This window comes from Ailuropoda melanoleuca, chromosome 9 (assembly GCF_002007445.2).
Source record: "Ailuropoda melanoleuca isolate Jingjing chromosome 9, ASM200744v2, whole genome shotgun sequence".
Classification (NCBI taxonomy): domain Eukaryota; kingdom Metazoa; phylum Chordata; class Mammalia; order Carnivora; family Ursidae; genus Ailuropoda; species Ailuropoda melanoleuca.
Genome location: NC_048226.1, coordinates 102,508,302 through 102,528,038, shown reverse-complemented (window position 1 = coordinate 102,528,038; position 19,737 = coordinate 102,508,302). Strand labels below are relative to the sequence as shown.

General features: G+C 60.4%; 1 protein-coding gene across 2 annotated transcripts in view; it reads left to right on the top strand.

Annotated features, from left to right (window-relative positions):
* ZC3H3 (zinc finger CCCH-type containing 3) overlaps positions 1–19,737 on the top strand; it is an 87,832-nt gene that overhangs the window by 29,023 nt on the left and 39,072 nt on the right. For both annotated transcript variants that reach the window (XM_034668710.1, XM_034668709.1), the window contains exon 4: positions 5,788–5,941. In XM_034668710.1, coding sequence (XP_034524601.1) covers positions 5,788–5,941 — 154 coding nt within the window. The remainder of the gene's footprint in view (positions 1–5,787; positions 5,942–19,737) is intronic.

The following is a 19,737-nucleotide window of genomic DNA, read 5'->3' as shown; positions in this document are numbered from 1 at the left end:
CCCACGTCTGTCCCTGTCACTGTCCCTGGGGTGGCGTAGAGTCTGGGAGCAAGGTGAGGCCTTGGCCGCAGGTATGAGCCTTTTGCCAACCTTGAGGCAGTGCAGGGCGGGCCCAGACCCACGCTAGCCAGCTCCTTCCTGGGTTCCCAGGAGCCCCGGCCAGTCCACCTTCCCACTTGTGCCAGGAGAAGCCAGAGCGCTGCCTGCCTAGAGCCTGTGGCCATGCTGTCCCCTCTCTTTGGACCCCGGTCAGACCCCTCCTCCTCCTCCCAGGCTGGCGATGTCACTGCTGGGCGTGCTTCCTGTGGGTCCCGCCTGCGGTATGCACCTCTTTGCACACTGATCACCACCCAGCATAGTCACAGCTGTGAACAGGCGGTTGACCTGAGAGTCTTGCTCTTGCTGGAGGACAGGATTGTGGCCAGGGCCCGCCCTGGAGGCTGTGGATGCTGACGGAGAGTGCCCGAGGAAGAGGCCTTGCAGAGGAGGGATCTGTGGGCGTGGCCCACCCCATCAGCTTTCAGCTTCCCGCTTCCCAAGCACTCGCAGGGGCCTCCTGCCTGCTTTCTGGGGTGCACCAGCAGCCCCACTGCCAGGTGCTGTCCCACATCCTTGCCAAGGGGGGCACTGGGCTGGTTCCCATGGCTTGACACCCAGCCTGCTCTGTCCCCTCTCGTCTGCCTGATGCCAGAACTCCCTCTCCCAGGGTCGAGATCACCAGGGCCAGATGCTGGGCTGGGCCAAAGTTGGCACCTCATCAAAACTGCCGTGGAAGAAGGACTTTTCAGACTGCGGGAGAGCAAGTCTGGTGTATGGGGGCTGCCCTGGTCAGGTCGGGGCCCTGGGCCCATCCCTGTGAGGGGCTGCGGGCAGGCGGGGGTGCTCCCAGCCGACAGCATGAGGACAGGCCAGCTGTGACCTGAGCTGACTGGGAGTGGAGGACGGTTTATGTGGCAGAAGAGCAATCCATGTGGCTTCTGAAACGCTGAGCCACGACGCAGCCTTTTAGAACAGTCTTCAGCCAGCGAAGGGTGTGGGCCGTTTGGGGGTGCTGACATGTCAGCGTTGCCGTTGTGGAGAGCAGACCAGGCAGTATGCACAGGGAGGTGGGTCTTAGCAAATTGCGCACCAGGGAGCCGGGGCCAGTGGAAGGCGCTCCCCATCCTCGGTTAGAGGGGTTTCTCTCCCCCACCATGCTGCCGTGGCCCCGAGAGGCTGGGGGTCTGGGGCCTGGCCTGGTGTCCCTCCTTCAGGAGCAGAGCTTGGTTTCTAGGCAGACTGGATGCTCTGTCGATGGGTCTGTCCAGTCCTGCTCCGTCAGCACAGGTGTCTTGTATGGCTGATTCTGGTGAATTCTGTGCTTAGGTACTGGTCACTGGCTTTTTGCTTGGCAGTCCCGTCCTTCAGCTGGGGTGAAGGGCGGGAGGCGGCCGTGCCCTTGGGCTGTGCCTCCACCAGCAACACCCCAGTTGCCTCCTCATGCTGCCTGGCCCTCGGAGGCTCAGGGGAGAGGCTTCTGGAGCGGCGTGGGAAGCCTAGCTGTGGATCGACCTGTTACTTTCTTATGGCGTCCTCAGCCTGTTGCTCAGTTGGCCTGTTTCTGGAGGCTCCGGCACCCCCATTTATGGCCTGTTGCTGGAGTATGGGGGACAGGAAGCTGTGGGACCTGGGACAGTTGGTCCCTGCCCTTCCCCACCAGGCCTTGCCCGAGGGAGCCGGACATGGACAGCCGGATACTGCCTGGGACACTCACGTGGCCCTGGGTTGGCCGGGCCCATTTTGGACACTCCCTCCCCTGCTGGTCGAATCTTCAGGCAGGTCTTTGCACAGAGCCTTAATCTTCTCCTTATTCATTAAACAATTGTGAAATCAGCAACTCATTTTCTACCTAGTTATTGCCCTTTGAAGTTCCATAAAAATCTGAACTCCATCTCAACTCCTGCTCTGCACTGAAACAGAGAGAGCACCGGGACCTCCGTCTGATGGGCTCTGTCTTCTGTGGTGGCTTGTCTGAGCAGGGGGGCCGGGCCGGGCCGTGGCCCTCCCTTCTCTGCTGTCCGCCCAGTGCCCAGCGGCCTTGGGAGGGGTTGGCCAGGGTCCCGCATGCTCCCTGTTTCCGCAGCTGGATCACGGAGGGCAGTATATGCCTGGGCTCGGCCACCAGATGGGTCCCAGGTGCTCTGGGCCTTGGTGGCCTCCCTCCCTGACAGCAGGCCTGCCTGGGCGTGTTGCATCCGTACTCGGGGCACAGGAAGGCCCCTGGCGGCACCGTCGTCTCCCCCACCCCGCGCAGGGCCCCTGAGCATGGGAATGTGGGGAGTCTGGCCCCTGGGCTGACTGCAGGCGCACAGGCTCTGCTGATAGATGGGCTCATATCCCACTCAAATATGATGCCAGCAGTTTTTTTGTAGTTTGTCTTCCATTGCGGTAGTAAAGTTTTTAATTAGGAAAGCTAATGAGATCGATTAGTCATTAGAAGTGACCTCTGCACGGCAGGGCGGAGAGGGCTGTGTGTGTGGGCCTGATAACGCGGCGCCCGGGCCTCGTTGGCAATAAAGGCGCGAAGGGTTTGATTTGAGTGAAATGTGCCACAGGGAATACATCATGCGGAGAAAAAAAATTACAACCCTGGGAGTCTGTAATGAAGGGAATTAAACCCACATCCTATCTAAATAACATGATTATCTACACAAACCCTCCGCCAGCCGGGAGGAATGGCAGGCTGCTGCTGGGGCAGCCTTTCCAGCCACAGGGTCGGGGCACGGCCTGGGCGCCTGTGCCACGGGGACAGTGCCTCTCGGCCTGCCTGTGCTGGCCACTCTGCCTTTGTGCTGGAGCAGGGCCCTCGCTCCCTCCTGCCCCAGCTTCCTGGTGCCCGGGCGCCAGGCACGACTTCAGGACCCCCGCGCCTGTTGGCCGTGAGAGCACACCGCCCATCTCTCTCTGTGCCCTCGGCAGGGATGCCCTGGACGGTTCTCTCCTGGGGTCACTGTCATGAGCACTTCCACTGCCTGTGTCCATGCTGCCTGTCGAGGAGAGACAGGGACCAGGAGTGGCCTGCAGGCCACTGTGGGGGCAGAGCTTGGGCTGGTGTGCCCTCCCTTCCCTTCCCCTCCCCTTCTTGGTACCATGGGGGGTGGAGTCCTAACGGATGGCAATGTGAAGGAACTGGCACCAGTTGGCCTTTTAAGAGGAGGTCTGCTTTGTTACTTTGTGTTTTCCTAGAAATGGTAATTGGGCACTAATAAGTAAAATGCAGTCAGTTCAGCCAAAAATTGACTTCACAATAGGCCTGTACTATGCAGGAATGTATTATAAATACTGTTGCCTGTTAACTTGAATGCAGAGTCCAGGCCTTTGGGCATGGGGGCTGGGGGCTTCCTGGAGGAGGTGGCAGTGTTGTGCATTTGGAAGAGGGGAGCAGAGTTGGGCCAGACTCAAGGTTCCCTGTGCTCAGGAGGAAGGGGATGAGGGTGGTGAGGCAGCAGCGCCCCCAGGCAGGAATCCAGCTGCAGAGTCAGGGCTGTGTGGCTGGGGGGGGGGGGCACCACACATTCCGGAGCAGCAGGTGGTGGTTGCCCTGGGAGGCCCTTGAGCCGAGGTCAAGGGCTACAGGCGGGTGTGCTGTCCAGATGCAAGGGCTGCAGGAGCAGGAAGGCCATGAGGTTAGCTTGGGGGCTTGGGTGACTTAAAGGAAGTTTCTTAGCTGGGAACAAGCTGTTATTGATTTTCTTTGGTCTACCCTTGCTTGTAAGACCTTGAGAATTCAATCCAGCAAACATTTATTTACTGCCGCCCGCTGTATGCTAGGCTCTCCCCTGTGTCCCAAGTGCATGTGGGGTGCCCGGAGCTAAAGATCTGCTCACTTTGGTCGCTCAGTAGGACCAGGTGTCCCTGGTGGTGCCCTGTCGCCATTTGCTTTTGCTGAGCTTCTTTGTGCTCCCTGACCCCCCGGAGCTGCTGTTTTGGAGAGAGGGAGAATGAAGGGGAGACAGAGAGAGACACAGAGATAAGTGGGGGAGGGGGGCCTGTCCTGTTGCTGGGGTGTCTGGCCCGGCCTCAGCTGCATGTGTCGTGGCTCCCTGTTCCGAGCGCTCTGTGGGCCTTGAAGTCCCATGTCCACCCCCTGGTAGGTGCAAGGGGCTTCCACATCCTCCTTGGTCTGGCAGCAGGGGTAGACCCTCTGGTCTGGGGGCACTTGGGAGGGCTCTGAACCACGCTGTGTCCTGATCTTACCATGTGGGTGGATGGGAGCCCCGGCAGAGTGTGGGAGGACACCTGAAGGGAGGGGCTCGTCTGACATCTGGACCAGGAGGCACGGTGCCAGTTACCACAGCTACTGGCTGTGCGGGTGCAGTGGCGCCTATAGGGCCGGCTTGTCCTGCTTGCCCCCGGCCAGGTGTCCCCTAGATACAGTGGGTTCTGGCAGGTTGGGCAAGCTTAGAGAGCTCTGTGGGCCAAGGTGATGATTTGGGGGCCCGGCTGTGGGCGAGAAGTCTGTTGGGTCCAGAGCTCCGGAGGATGATTTTTAGATGCTGTCTGTAGATCCATAATAGCTCCTTGTTGGCAGGTGACAGGGAAGTTCCCAGTCCGGGTCGGGATTTGTAGGTGCTGGAAGGGTGCATCATTGGGGCTCAGGGGAGCAGGTAGAGGTCACGGGGCCCTGGCCTGTGCTGTCAGAGGGGTGGAGTGGCTGGCACTGGGCAGTTAGCAGGGGGGTCTGTGGGTTTGGGTCCACCGTGTGCCTGCCCCACTCCCTCTCCTGGGCCATCCTGGACCCCGGGCACACTTCATCCAAAGGGTCACGGGCCCACCCTGGTGCTGATGCTCGGGCATCGAGACCATGTGCGTTTTCCTGGTGGCCTCATGTGGTGCACCCCCCCACCACGGCCCGGCCGCCTGGTGGATGTCTGGGTCAGTTCCTCGTGTGGGTGTCTCTGTGGGTGGGAGTCCCGGGAAACCACCCACTGCTGGGGTCCTGCTGGCAGCCTCCCTTCCGAGCAGAGCTCCTGGGTGCTGTGCAGGCAGGTTGGATGGAGCCAGGAGGAGCCCGCAGGGAGCCTGGGTCCCAGCGCCCGTCTGAGAGGGGAGCTTCCGGAGAGGCTGCTGGCCGTGGGGGGGGTCATGAGAGGCTTCAGCGCCTGCGTCCTGCGCTGCGTTCGCTTTAATTATCTGGGCAGTTAGAGCTGTATATTATGAGAGCCGGGCAATTAGGTACATTCCTCGAAGCTGTGGAGAAATTGCCGGCTATCAAGTGGAAGGGAACTCGGGCAAAACAGATCCCTGTTAATTGCATGAAACATTCAGCAAGAAGAAAAGCTGTGGCATTCATCACCCCGCAAGATGTTATGAAAACAGTGGTGATTAAATACATAAATCTGCGTGAGCATGTTGGGGGGTTGTCCAGAGAGGGAGGTGAGCACTTTGCACCCCTGGCCTCCCGGACGCTCCCGAGGTCCCCTCCTCGCTGCTCACGGGAAGCTCTGGGGACTGGGGCCAGCCCCGAGTCTGGGGGCTTTGGTGCTGCCTGCAGAGGGGCGCCAGCCCGTGGTGCTGCTCTCGTCAGCTGGCCTGGGGTGGCTTGGCCGCTGCTTTCCCTGCCTCAGTCACTGTGCGTCCCCAGTGCCCTGTGCGTCCCTGGTGCCCCGCGTCTCAGGACTCCAGGCCTGGGCCCAGCTCTCCTGCAGCCCTGGGGATGTGTGTGCACTGCGGGGGGAAGGCCTGGGGGAGGCGAGAGGAGGCCCTGCTGACCTCCACTGACCACCTCTGTGTGGGTTTTCTCTGCAGCGTCCAGTCTGCACACCCTGCGGACCCCTTCCACCAGCAAAGTGATCAAGACCCGCTACCGCATCGTCAAGAAGACCCCAGTACCTCCTCTCAGCGCCCCCCAGTTTCCCCTATCCCTGCCCTCCTGGCGGACACGGCGGCTCTCCCTGTCCAGGTAGGAGGTCACCGTCCAGGCTGCCAGGGGCCCCGGGGCCTGGTGCGGGCCGAGCTTGCCACATGGAAGTGCTGGGTCCAGTTTGGTGGCTGAGGAACGGGCTCATTTTTCTGTTCCGCAGTCTCTGCACTAGACATATAGCCAGCCTGTGTGGGCCGTGCGCACAGATACATGCGCCCCCCACCATTGTCAGGAAACTGTTAGCTGGCAGGAGACGGCCGAGGGGGCAGCCACCGTCCAGACCATTGAGGCTATGACGGGAGCTGCGCCTGGGCATCCTTCACGGAGAAACTTCTGGTTAGAGTCTGGGCCCTGAGCAGCCCTTTGGAAGCGGTGACATACTGATTGTTCAGGGAGGGAGATGAGGCTGTGGCCCTCTCCGTGCTACCCCCACGCAGGTCCCGCCTACACCCCCAGCTCTGCAGCCTTACTCCAGGCTGCTTCTGGCTGACAGCGTGCAGGGTGGGGGCAATTCCCCCTTCTTTTCTGGGTGCCCTGGGCCCAGAAGTGGGAGGGCTATTTGGGGCAGCAGCATTAGGGGACTGAAGTTGGGGGCCCCTCTCATGAGCCTGCTCAGCCTCGGGGCCTCAGGAGACCCAGCGTGGGGGGTGTGGCCCCTTCCTTTGGTGGGGTGGGGGAAGGGGTGACTGCTCTGGCTGGTGGGTGGGAACCAGGCAGTGGCAGACCCCCTCCCTCTGTCCTGTTGCCACCCTCTGGGAGCCTGCTTCCTGGGGGAGCAGTGTGGGAGCTCCTTCTTCCAGCGTAGGCCTTTGCCTGGCTGCAGTGGGCACTCTAGGGCACATAACTTCTGTCCAGAGGCTGTGGGGCCAGGGATCGTTGTGTTCCAAGGGCCTGGACCACCTCTAGTACTGGGCAGAGGCCGTCCTGCTAGCCCACCACGAGCCCCCCCCCAGACAGTGGCGGCCGGGCTCTGGGGCTGTGAAAGATGGTGCTGCCCGCCGGCCCATGGCACGTGCACTGGGCACCCAACCCCCCAGGCAGGCAGCAGCACCCACTGCCCTCCTCCCTTACCATGGGGCTGCACTAAACTTGGCCCTGCGGCCGATTTTTCTGGAGGCAATAGCTGGAAGTATATTTTAAATTAATTTTACTGCACTTTTTGTAATATTTTTGTTTTAAATAGATTTATAAGTATCTTGGGGGCTATTTCTACAAATTTATGAAGATAATTTTCACTCTCTCGATAAGGTTAAATTTACACCTGCTATTTCCATATTAATTCACAGTGCTAAGTGGGTCTAATTTTCTTCCGTTCTCCTATCTAGTGAGCATGGCCTTTCCTAATGCAATTTCCCCCTCACTAAATCACTGTGATCGGGAGTCATGATCGAGCTAAATTAACTTAAATTAATTTACTTAATAAGAGCCCCAGATCATCGTGAATGAGGTTCAGATTTATTGATTCTTGCTCCTGCCTCCCCTCCTGCAGTCCTCATTCGGGCCCCACATCCAGCCCCGGCAAGGCCCCACCTCTCCTGGGGGTGTGGCTGGGGGCTGGGGGTAGCTTTTGTCTCAAGTGCCAAGGAAGCCCTGGGTTTGGGTTCAGCTAGGCCAGTGCTGAGCTTGCTGGGCCCTGGGGGGGGGTCATCGAGCAGAGACAGGAACCAGGCCCTGTGGGGCAAGGGCTACTGGGGATGGGGCTGGGTTCGTTCCCTAAGCAGTAGCCACCTCGTAACCAGCCAGAATGTCAAGCCCACTGGGGGAGAACAGCCCAGTCGGTGGCAGGACGGGGAATATGCCTTCGCCTCAGTGTGGGAGTTGAGGAGCAGGTGGGGACTGAGAGAGCCGTGTGGGTGGGTATGTGAGCTCTGACCCTGGGTCAGGTAGATGGAGTGGGCTGTGAGGGGAGGCCAGCCTGGGGCTGTGGATGCTCTAGGCTAGGCCAAGGATGGACTGAGAATGGACAGGCCCAGACCCAACTGCCAGCCCTGCATGACCACTGTTGCCCACAGGCTCCTCATCCCGGCGAAGACACCAGCTCCCTTGCCGTGAGGGCCATGGCTGTCCAGGTGCCCTGGCACAGAGGCCCACCCGGGGGTCTGGTGGGTGGGAGTAGTTAGGGCGCTGCCCTGGGTGGCTCTGTGCAGCCCTCTCCCAGGCCGTGCTGGGTGCCACATGGCTCAGGTCCCATAGCCCTGGCTTGTGCTGGGTGGCTGCAGGCTCAGGCCAGGCCGCTGGGTGCCATAGGCCTTAGAGCTCTCGCTGTGCATGCAGGCGTGGCTGAGCCCACCCTCAGGATGGCTGCATACTCGCTGAGGCCGTGTGTGGAGGCTTTGCTCAGTGGGGTCTCTGTCTGCCCTGACCGTTTTACCCCAGGCACAGAGCCCTGATTCTTGGGGGGCCAGGCCCCTGGGCTTGGTGGGCCTGCAGGCTAGGGTGTGGTGGGTGCTGAGGGCTGATTGGCTCAGGTCCTAGGAAATGTGTCTGCCGGGGGGCTGGGCTTCCTTTGCCCAAGGTCACCTAGACCCGGGGCGGGGGGGGGGGGGGGGGGCTGCCTCCTCAGGGGAGTGGCCACAGCCAGCTGCCCGGCCTCCCTGTCGGCCGCGTGCGCTTGGGCTTGGCTTGTCAAGGCAGCAGAAAGAGCCTGTCTCCGGGGCTGGCGGTCAGTCTCCGGCCCACCCGCCTGCTTCCTTCAGCTCCGCAGAGCTGGGGGCTGCCTGTGTGTGGTCAGTAGGTCCCAGGGAGGCTCTGGCCAACTGGCCTTGGCTGTGGCCTTGACCTCTGCCCTGTGCATCTGCAGCCTCCTCAGCTTTTCCCTGGGCAGAAGGAGGGTTGGGCTGGTGCCTGGGCCCAGGCCAGCATGGGATCAGGGCTGCAGTGGTGAGCAAGCCAGGCTTATTGCCAGGTAGCCGGCCTGAGCGCAGGGACCATGAGCCCTCCTTGGGCCTCCTGAACTATACCCAGCTCAGAGGGGAGCACCCCTGGGGGGTGTGGCAGACAGGCCCCAACAGTCCTAGACGTTTCAGTCGGCGGTGTTGGGGGCTGGTAAACACAGGTGGGAAATAAGGCAGGTGACCCAGTGGCCAAGAGCGCCAGTGTTGGCATGGGGTGGCCCCAGATCCCACCCTCTTGCAGACACTCACTGCAGGGAGGAGGCTGTGTGTGTGTGGAAACACTGCCTTCCTGGGGGAGTCTGCGGAGTGCCAGTGAGTAGCACACGCTGTGTGACCCTGGGCAAGCAGGAAGGCCAGGGCACAGGGCTCTCAGCCTTGGAGTCTCCAGGCATCCTGAGCGGGGCCAGCTCAGAGCCTGGCTCAGCACCGCCCTGCCGCTGATGGCCAGCGGCCTTGGCTAGTGCCTGCCCTCCCTGTCCCGAGGGATGACACCCCTCATTGTGGTGGGGGGATTGCCACACTCGATCCTGTGCCGCAAGGGGCCTGGCATGCGAATGACTGTGGAGGCAGCAGGGTCACTGCCACCTTTGTCCCTGGAGGATGGGACCGGGATCCGTGACCCCCCCGTCTGCCAGTGGGGTTGAGGAAAAGCAGGCCCCTCCTGGCAAAGACTCTTAACCGCATGGGGGGAGGCTGTGTCCATGGTGCCACCAACTGCTACCCCCTGGCTGGCAGGCTTCTGGCCTCCGGCTGCCTGATCTCAGGGGCGGCGGCTGATGGCCCCAGAGTCTGTAGGCCACATCGGTTTGGGGCCCACAGGCGGCCGGGCCAGGCCGGGCCCCTAGTGGCTCATGCCACTGGTACCCAAAACTGGCCCCAGGGTTTGGGGTGCCTGGGGGGCGGCAGAGGGTCCAATGGGCACCCTGGAGGGCTGAGGCTCGTCCTGAGCTAGGATTTAACGTTTTTGTTCTCAGATTTGTGGATCTGCCTGTGCCCTCAGCGGCAGCTTCCAGCAAGGTCATTAACCTGAACTGAAGCTGAAATGTGACTTACATCCCTAAACTGCCTGTCACTTATTTTCTCTTTCCAAATTCATTGGCTGCGAGCTGCGGAGTGACGGGAGCCGCTGCGCTCCAGGAGCTACGAATGGTGCCGTTGCAGGGGCTGCAGCGCGTGGGGCCGCCTTACTTTATTGTAGTGTGTGCTCGTGTCTATGCGGTAAACCCGGAGTCATCTCCGGGTGCTTTCACGAGGTTTGGGCTGCGATTTTGAAGGCTCCGAAATGCTTTTCCGAAGTGACGTCTCATTAAAGAGGAATTCAGCCTGAGGATGGGCAGCATCCCCTTGGGTGCGGCCGTGGGGTCCCTTGTGCTCCCCTCACGCCCACCCCTGTGGTGTCGTGAACCAGCCGCAGCCCCGCTCTGCCATCTGCCTGCCCCGAGACCGGGCTTTCGGGCACAGCCCTCAAGCGTGGCGTGCTTAAGCAACAGATGAGTATCCTCTCTGTTCTGCAGGCTGGGCGTCTGAGGTCAGGGTGCCGGTGCGGCGGGCTCTTGTCTGGGCCGCGGAGAGCTGCTTTCTCACCGCGCCCTCGCACTGCAGAGACAGCGCTCCGGTGTCTTTTCTCTTTTTGTAAGGGCACCAGTCCCATCGTGTGGACCCCATCTTCGTGACTATCCAACCCCGAGCCCTTCCCAAAGGCCCACCTCCAGACACCATCCCATTGGGGTTAGGGTTTCAACAGAGGAATTTGGGGGGCACAACATTTGATCCATTCAGGGAGTGTCTGCTCATGCCCTGACCAGGCCAGTGGAACTGGGGCTCCCGCAGCCTCCTTACCTGTCCCGAAGGCTGTGGCAGTAAGAGGAGCTCTGCGTGAGCCCTCACGTGAGGGGGCTGCCCTGCTCTGTGTCTGGCGAGGGCCCCGCTTGGTGATGTGCTCATGGGCCCCTCCTGCTCAGCCCAGGCCAGGACCTGTGATGGGGCTAGTAGAGAGCCTGGTGCTAGGCGGCGGGGCTCCCCACAGATAGAGGGGTGCCACCATCCTGTGCCAGGGGCCTGCTTTGCCCAGAGTGCTCCCCTCCCGGAAGGAGGCAAGCAGATAAGTGAAGCAGGTACCTCCACGAGGTGCTCAGTGCTGGGAAGGGTGGACGGGAGCTCAGGACACCCAGAGAAGGCCGGTCTAGGGGTGGGACAGCTGTGGTCAGTGTGGGGCATACTGCGAGGGCCTCTCTTGGGGGCCTGGGGAGGGAGCCCAGAATGTGTTGCTCAGAAGGCAGAGGCTGCCTGGAGGGTGGTATTGAAGTTGGGACCTGGAGCCCTGCTGCTGGGCTGGCAGGGGTGTGGGGATGCATCAGGGGGACTACAGCCCTTCTGCCTGGCAAACCCTCTTCCCAGGCTGTGACCACTGTGTTTGGGCCCAGGGCATGTGCTGTGGCCAACCTTGATCTTGACCTGGCTGGCATGTTCCTGGGGGTGCACGCCTGCCCCCTGCCTTCCCTCTGACATGGAGCCTGGGAAGCCATTCACTGTGCCCGGCTCCACCTACCCCCATGCCTCCAGCTGCCCCGTGAGGGCAGCCTCTGTCCCAACAGCTTGAGAAGGGTTCCAGGCCAGGCACGGCTCCCACTGTCCATGAATATGCTGAGTGACTGTGGCCAATGCAGCAGGATTTTGAATGGGTTCTGTTACAAACAAAACTGTCCACTTCAGGTGAAGAGAGCTGTCCGGCTGCTTTCACATGGGAGCCAGCTGGGGCATGGGTGTGGGATGCCCACTCCAGGCCTGGCCTGCTCTGTGCAGCAGGCCGTCGGGGCTGTCCTGATTTTCTGTCAGATGCAGGGAAGGCCTGGCCTGGGTGCTTCTGGGGCTCTGCCCTGCTGGGTACGCCTGTGGAAGGGAGAGCGCTTTTTCCAAAGGGTAAGAGCAGCTCGGGAGGAGCCCCCGCTGTGTGCTGCAGGGACTGCTCTCTGCCCCACACAGGCCCTTCCTTGCTGGACTCAGGTGTGGGTTTGTGCCTGCGTGTGGCTCTCTGGGCTGCATGTGCGTGACGCCCAGGAATGGCCTGTCCTGTGGGCCCTGGGCAGGGGCTGCTGCCCACTTTTCTGCTTGAGGTTGACTGGAGAGCCCACAGGCCCCTGACCCTCTCCAACCGGGGAGGATAGGGTGGGGGCATCACCATCCACATCTGGGGTTCCTAGTATTGATGGGGATGGCCAGGCCTGTGTGAGGTGGGGAGCTGCTCCAGGGTCCGAGGGGGGGCACTTAGGGCTGGGCCTGGCAGGGTGACCTGCACCACACCAGCCCTCCTGGCCCCTGTTGCTCACCTCTGTGTCCGCAGTCCTCTCAGAGGGCAGTAGGGAGAGTGAGGCGAGAGCCACCCACCTGGTGTGGGCCACATGGATGGCTTGTTGACGTCCAGGTCAGGCACTCTGATTACACAGTGACACTCGGTGCAAGGGGCTCCTGACCACACCGACAGGGGCTTCTAGGCCCTGCGTGCTGTGGGAGATGGACCTCGACCCAGGCTAGAATTAGGGGGTGGTTTGAGTTCTGGCTCTTAACTGAGTGGTACCTGAGCGCTCTCTCTCTCCCTGGTTCCTGGGTGTTGAAGTGCAGGCCAGTCCCTCACAGGATGGGGAAGGCCCCCAGGCTGGTGGCTCAGGCAGCTCCTTCTCTGGCCACAATCTGAGGTCTGTGGAGGCTGCGGCCCAGGAGGGGACAGACCCTGAGTGGGCAGTCGCAAAACTGTCCCGGAGCCAGCGTGCTGAGACGTCCAGCAGGCCTGGGAGGTGTGCATCTCGCCCAGGCCTGGCTGTAGTGGATGGGAGGTGGCCAGGCCTGGGCGGTCTCCCCTTGGTGGAGGAAATGGCACACACAGCATGAAGCCTGAGCAGAGGCAAAGCAGGTCTGTCTCTGGCCAGCCTGGCAGACGCTGTGGCTCAGCTGCGCCTTGTCTGAGGCGCGTGCGCTCTGTGGCTGGTGGCTGGGTGAGTTTCTTCCATTTAGTTTTTCTTGGTAACTTCGTTTCGATATACTTTTGTATGTAGAGAAGAGTTGAGAAAATTGTATTCCTCGCCCAAGTTCACTGACTACTTATACTCTGTCCCATCTGCTGTATCATTTTCCCTCTCCCTTTGTATATGACCGTTGGTGTGGAAATTGGAGACGTGGTGCCCCTTTACCGGCCCCTGGAGTGTGGTCCCCAGAGTAGGGAGTGCTGCCTGGCAGCGGAGCTGGCTGTGCACTCCCTCGGCATTTGGGGGTTGCATCTTTTCAGAGTCACGGAGTCTGGAAACGGCCCTCAGCCTTGCTCCATCTTCCGTGACCCTGATGAGTTGGAGAACGGGGGCCAGGTGCTTCATACAGCCGCCCCTGGGCTTGGAGGCCTCAGTGTGTGTGAGGAGACTCCAGTTCGCCATTTCAGCAGGAATGCCATGGAAGTGCTAGGCGGCCCCTCCCTGCGGCCTGGGGGGCCTGGCGTCTGGCTGCCTGGTGGTGGTGTGAGCCCGAGTACCTGGCTGATGGCCCGGGCTGGTCACTCCAGGTGGTCGTGGAGAGGCCTGTCGACCCTGTGCAGAGCACCACCTTCTTTACTGGGCCTCCCCCACGCCTTCTAGACCCTTCGTGATTTCTGACCCTTTCTCCTTTTGTATTGGCTGGAGGGTGTCCTGCCGGGAACCACTGTCCCTTATCCCCCATTGCTTTGTACATTCGTTTATTTCTAACAGTGCAGACTCCAGATTCTTCCTTTATCCGGTAGGCTATAATCTTTTCTCATCGCGGTTCACTTTGACCTTCCATTTGTGCCACACGTCCTGGGGGGCCCCTTTGAGCGGCCCGGGTTCTTTCCACGTGGCTCCATTGTGGCTTCCGGGCTCACCTGGAATTTTCTCTCTCCCCCAGCTCGGAGCCAGCCACCTGTCTGCAGAGCCTGGCTCCCGGTAGTGCAGTGGCTCTCGGCGGCTCTCAGTCCCCCACCACTGAAGTTCTCATGGCCCTGGGGTGACAGGGGTGCGTGGAAGGCGAGTCCCAGCGGGGGCTGTGCATCTCTGCTTCCAGCCCCTCTTGAGTCTGAGTCTTTGCGTCCGTGCACACAGCTCTCTCTCTGGTTGGAGCCCTGGAATGCCTGCCCATACTGCCGGTTCTAGCTCAGCGCCGCTGCTCCCTGCTGCTTCCCCTGGGGCGTACTTGGGACTCTTCCCTACCGACCGGCGACACCTGGTCCCTCATCCTCAGTCTCTGCAGTCACTAGAACTCCACATGTGTTTACAGTTCTTTTTTAGGTAAAATTTAGACCCGGGGAGATGGATGAATCCAAACGTACGCTGGCTCTTCGAGTTTTGACAGGTGCATTCCCCTGTGTGGCTCGGCCTGCCGTCGCGCTCAGGACGTTCGGCCACGCAGAGCGCTCTCACGCTGTCCCCGTCACCGGCCCACACCCAGGGTGCCTGTTCTGACTGCCTGCCCCATGGGTCCATGGGGCGTGATCCAGAGCAGCGCGTCCCTCGTGTGCCTTGGCTGCCCGCCTCTCCCGCGCGGCTTGGCCCCGTGGCTCCCCCGCGCCCTTGTGCGCCAGCACTTCACCTCTTATTGCCGAGTGTCCTCTGGGGTTTGCCCCGCGCTCGTTTGCTGGCTCTCCTGTCGGTGGACGTGTGGGTTAGTCCCGCTCTGGAGAACCGTGGGCGAAGGCTGCTGACTGTTCCCGCCCGGCCCTGTGGAGGCCAGTGTCCTCACCCCGGTGTGCTCCCAGGAGGGGGGCTGCGGGGACACAAGAAGGTGCGTGTCTGACTTCTTCCCAGAGCGGGGGTGCCCTTTCTGTCCCCATTATGGCGCTTGATGTTAGGGTCTTTCCAATTTTCCTGTTTTCTGTGTGGTGGCATCTCGTCATGGTTTAATCTGCGTTTCCCCGACTGGCCGTGACTGCTGACTGCCAGTCTCAGCCCCTTGTGCAGAGGGCAGAGTTTAGGACAACCCCCCTCCCTGGGGGGCTCTATCTGGCTCTGGTCTCTGTCAGCACCGCTGTGCCCCCATCCCAGAAGTGCCCCCAGGAACCCTGTAGGCTGTGGTGTCCCTGGGGGACCTGGAGCTCCCGGGGGAAAGCCTGGCCTTTCTAGGCCTCTGTGGTCCTGTGCAGGGCAGTGCGGGCTCCTGCTTTGTGCTTTCAGACAGGGCACATTGGCTGGACCCCTTCTCCACCTTCACTCACATATGTCCCTCGCTGGCCCCCGGCCCTGGCCTGGTCAGAGAACAGCCTTTCCTCCACCCATGGGGGACACCCATCGGCTACTGCCTGTCCTGTCCCCTTGCTGGGTCAAGAAATGAGAGCAGGAAGTGGGCCTGCGGGTGACAGAGAGGGCGGTCGCCAACTTGGAGGTGAAGCTCCTCTGGGCCTCCGTGCTGATGGGCCCCACCTAGGCAGGGTTCTGGGGGGGAGCCTGTGGGGGTGACCCCGGGCCCCTCCTGCTTCCCCGTGCAATGCTGAAGCAGGTCTCCTCCGGCAGGTTTTTTAGAATTTTATTTTATGAGAACAGGCGGTTACGGCTCCCCAAGTGCTGTAAAAGTTAATGTGATGGCCTCCCTGCGCCTCTGCTCATTTTTATAATTTTTTATTTTATGAAACAGGACAGGGAGCTTAGTGACTTATTACTATTCATTTCGTTTCAATGCAGTAAATATTGATTCAGTTGGGGGTTTTCAATTTAAACCACTCGGCGATTATATAAAATATTACTGGCCTCTGAAATTATGCTTACCGATCCCTTCGGCTGCTCATTAAGGAAGGAGTGCAATTGTAGGTCCCTTTGCCTTCATCATTCTAATAAATGGGCTGAGGTGCGTTTCTGCTCGGGAGGCGCCACAGAAACTGCTGGCGGGGGCCTGACAGCAAGGATGCAACTCTTAATTTGGAAGTCAGTTCAAAGTACGCCTGCCTTATTTATTTATTTCTGTGTCTGTTTGAAGCAAGCGGGCCTTTCAGCTGTCAGCAGCCCCGTGGCAGCAGGGCTGAGCATGTCCTCCTGAGGTTGGAGCACCTGCCTGAGCTCCTTGGTGGGGAGGGGAGTGTGGGGAGGGGCCGGGGCTTGGGTGGGGACGTGGGGCCTTGACCCCTCACCCCCTCGATGGAAGGTAAGGGAGGGGGACCAACCTTGCCACGGCCCCGTCGGCCCCGATGAACACTGTCAGAGACACCTGATCTCCCTCTGGAACCTCATCCAGAAGAGGTGGGCCTTTTCCAGGTGATGCTAGTGCCCAGCCCCTCACTGGCAGAGCTGGGCCTGGGATGCAGACCCTGAGGAGTGAGGAGGGAGCCCCTGGGTGTGGGGTCTGGCTGGAACACAGGCTGAGATGGGCCCTGCTGCCTTCCTGCCCTCTGTGCTCATGGTCAAACACCTGCCCAGTGTCGGGTGGCACATGGAAGCCCCCTCTGGCATCAGGCCCTCAGGACCCCAGCAACAGTCCAGCTGGTCCCTCTGGGTCCAGGGTCTGTTCGCACATTTCGTCCCTGTCCCCACCTGTGTGGACACCTCTAGGATGGCCCCATGAAATGATGGAGGATAGTGAGAGGGTCAGGAGTGAGGGTGCGGGGCCTCCAGGGGAGGCTACACTTGGCTGGGCCACCAGAGTGCCACGTACCCCTGTGCTCCTGGGCAGGGGTGCACCGCAGCCACACTCCCAGCTGCTTCCTCCTTGGCGCTCCCACGCACGGGCACTGGCCTCAGTTGGAGGATGTTGGCATGGGGGGTACAGGTGTCTGGGATGGGGGGCCAGGATGGGGCTGAACTGCCATCTCCCTGTCAGTCTGAGCCTCTGGCCCATCCTCCTTAGTGATCACATGGCCCCTGTGACAGTTGCTCCCCCGGCCCCCTGCCCATATGGTGTTTGTGTCACTGCTTCCTCCCTGGCCATGGGGACTGCTGGCGTCTGGCCTGGGGTCACAGGCATTGTAGCCGGAGTATTTGTGGTGAGACCATGTCGGAGGTGGCAGCCGGGCTCTGTCTGTGAATGGCATGGGATGGGAGGGGCCCCAGGACGGGCCTGATGCTGAGGCCCTCGTGGGAAGGGAGAGGGCAGACATTAGAGCCTCCTCCCCTTTGCTCCGTCTCAGGCTGGGATCTGCCCATCGTGTTGGACTGGTCACCTCCCTCTCTGGGCCCATGGGGAGCTGGTCCCTGGTATCTGTGTCCCAGAGGCCATGCTGCTAGGTAGGAGACCCTGGTGGGGTCAGAGCCAGAAGTGGGAAGGCCTGGGAAGTCCAGTGTGCTGTGCCATGAATCCCTTCTGGGAAGGTCTCTGGCCCTGCCGGCCTCATGTCTGTGGCTGTGTCTCTGACCTGCTAGCTTCTGGCTGCTCTGTTTATTGTCTGCTCTTCCTCCGTCACTGCCTCCACTGTCTGTGTCCTTCCCATTGCTGCTTTCTTTGTCCCTATTTCTCCACGGATGTGTGTGTCCCCCTGTCTTGCTCCCATTGCCTCGTGCTCTTTGTCTTTTGGTGTGGGGCATGGCATCCTGGTACTGTGGGCATGCCATGGGTTCCAGGAACAGGATTCCCTCCTTTGCCAGGAAGCCAGGACAAGTGGGTACCCTGGGCTGTTGGACCTCTGTGCACACGGACTTTGCGGTGGCTGTGAGGCGGGTTCCAGCCCCTCTGGCAGCCTTCCTGCCTCCCCGGTGCTGTACCAGCCCTGATGGGCCTGACTCTCCCCGACCACCTCCCATTCCTGACGTGCGCAGGCCCTGGGCCATCTGCCCCTGGACGGCCATGCTGGCTGGCTCGCTCCCCCGCGCCTGGGCCAGCCTGTCTCGCCTGCTCTGGTGCCACGTCTTGATCCGTATGACATACAGATGGCTTCTTTGCCCTTTGGGAGTTGGCTTGAGTGGCAGAGGCCTGCCAGGCAGCTTTCAGGCCAGCCCACCGGGGGAAGCAGTGAGAAAGGGGCCAGGCAGGCAGGCGTCTCGCCCAGGCCTCACCCGTGGGAGCAAACCCCGAGGAGGAGAGGACCCTGTGAGAGCTGCCACCGCTGTGGCAAAACCACAAGCCATGGTATGGCCTCCTGGGGGCCAGTGGCTCACAGAGGAAGAGACCCATAGGCCAGGGCTGGTGTTTCAGGACAGAATGAGAGTGTCCCTTTGGTTTGCTGGACGGAAGCTTCATTCTGGAAATAGCAGGACTGTTAGGAAGGAAGCCTCAGAAGGTCCTGTTAAGTTTCTCCCCATGGAACCCTGGGAAGATGACCCTTAGGCTGTGCCTGGGCCCCCTGGCCGCCACACCTGGCTGGCACCGAGGGCCCTCCTGTGACAGCACCGGTGACTCCTGGTGTCCCTGGAGACAAGGAGCAGAGGAAGCTGAAAATACTGCCTCTGACAGGAAGAAATAAAACGTCCTTGTCACCCAGCAGTACCTGGGTGCCTTACACAATCAAACAGCATTTTAAATACCACCTTTATCCTGGTTTTAGAGGGAGTAGTAAAGCATTGCTCAGATAATCAATATCATAGTTAACTCTTTGCATGTATCAACCCTTCAGCCTGCTCCGACCCCAAAACATGATTCCCCTCTCAGGGCTGGGCCAGGGACCTCTGAAGGCTGGTGAGGGAGACGTTGCTCTGAGGGTTTCGGGAGCCTCACGGCTGCTGAGGACCATGGCTGAAGAGCCCCCGCAAGCAAGTGTTCACTCAGGCCCCTGGCCGCCACCTTGTCCGCTGGCCCCACTTCGTGGTACCAGCATCCACCCTGCCCTGTGTCATGGGCAGGTTCTCTGGGCCGGGGCACCCAGAGAGATGGGCCTTGGGACAGGTGTCTTTGCCCTGCTGTGGTCCTGGCAGTGAGCCTTACCCCCCTGCTGCCTACCTTCTTTCTGTACTCACCTCTCTCCCCCAACTGTGTGGCCCTCAATGAGCCCTTCCTTCCTGGGGCCTTCCCTCACCCTTAGCCCTTCACCCTTTGCCCTTCGGGGCTCTGACCAGGGTCAGAGCTGCTGAGCCAGGCTGCAGCCCATCCAGTGCTGGGGGCCGTCCACCTCCTCCATCTCCCGCCTGGTACCCTTCCAAGGCTGCCAGGGGGCTCCTGCGCCACTTGATGTGCAGACTGGGGACGGTTCAGAATCTTTTGTTTTAAATGTTATGTCTTGAATGGGTGGGGGCTGCAGTTGCAGAGACCTCCTTGTGTTGGGGACAGGCCCAGTGACCCCTGCCTGCTGGGTTGCCACCGTGGCCGGGGTGGGGGGGGCATACCAACCCCAGCTTCCACTGAGCCTGGCTCTTCGGGGCCCCTCTACCCTATCCGAGAGCCAGCAGGCAGGTGCAAAGTGGTTTGATTTTCCTGTGACTTTCCTCCAAGTCAGCAAGGTTTCCCCGGCTGCCCCGCCCACTCCCCAGAGTAAGGAGCCCTGGTTTAATTTGCGGTTAGATGTCTGTTAAGATTGCGTCCACTTCCCAAGTCAGCACTTAATTGGCAAGGCACTTGATTTAACAGCGTGGGAGCCTCCACCGGAAAAATGGCTTGAATAAATCACCGCCTGACGCCAGAAAATAGATATAATCTCAGCATTAACTACATTAATAGTAGCAGGAGCCGAATTAAGAAAGCCATAAAGCATAGGCGGGGGAGCATAAATTATGGCCCAAGCTCTGTCCCCCCCTTTTTTTTTTTTTTTTTTTTTTTTTTTTTTTTTTTTTTTTTTTTTTTTTTTTTTTTTTTTTTTTTTTTTTTCCCCCCCCCCCCTGCCGTCTCCCCCTCCCTGCTGGGGGCTGCGGAATGGAAGGCTTCTTGGAGGAGGCAGACACAACTTGATCACCAGTTTGTACCCCTCAGGCCTGGCAGTTGAAAGTCGCCTCTTTATTGTTGCTGTTCTGTCTTCTCCAGTTCTGGCTGCAGGGGCAGTGGGGGCGGTGTGCCCTGGGTCTCCCCCACCCCTCTCAGGGGGAGCCCCTGCTGCCACAG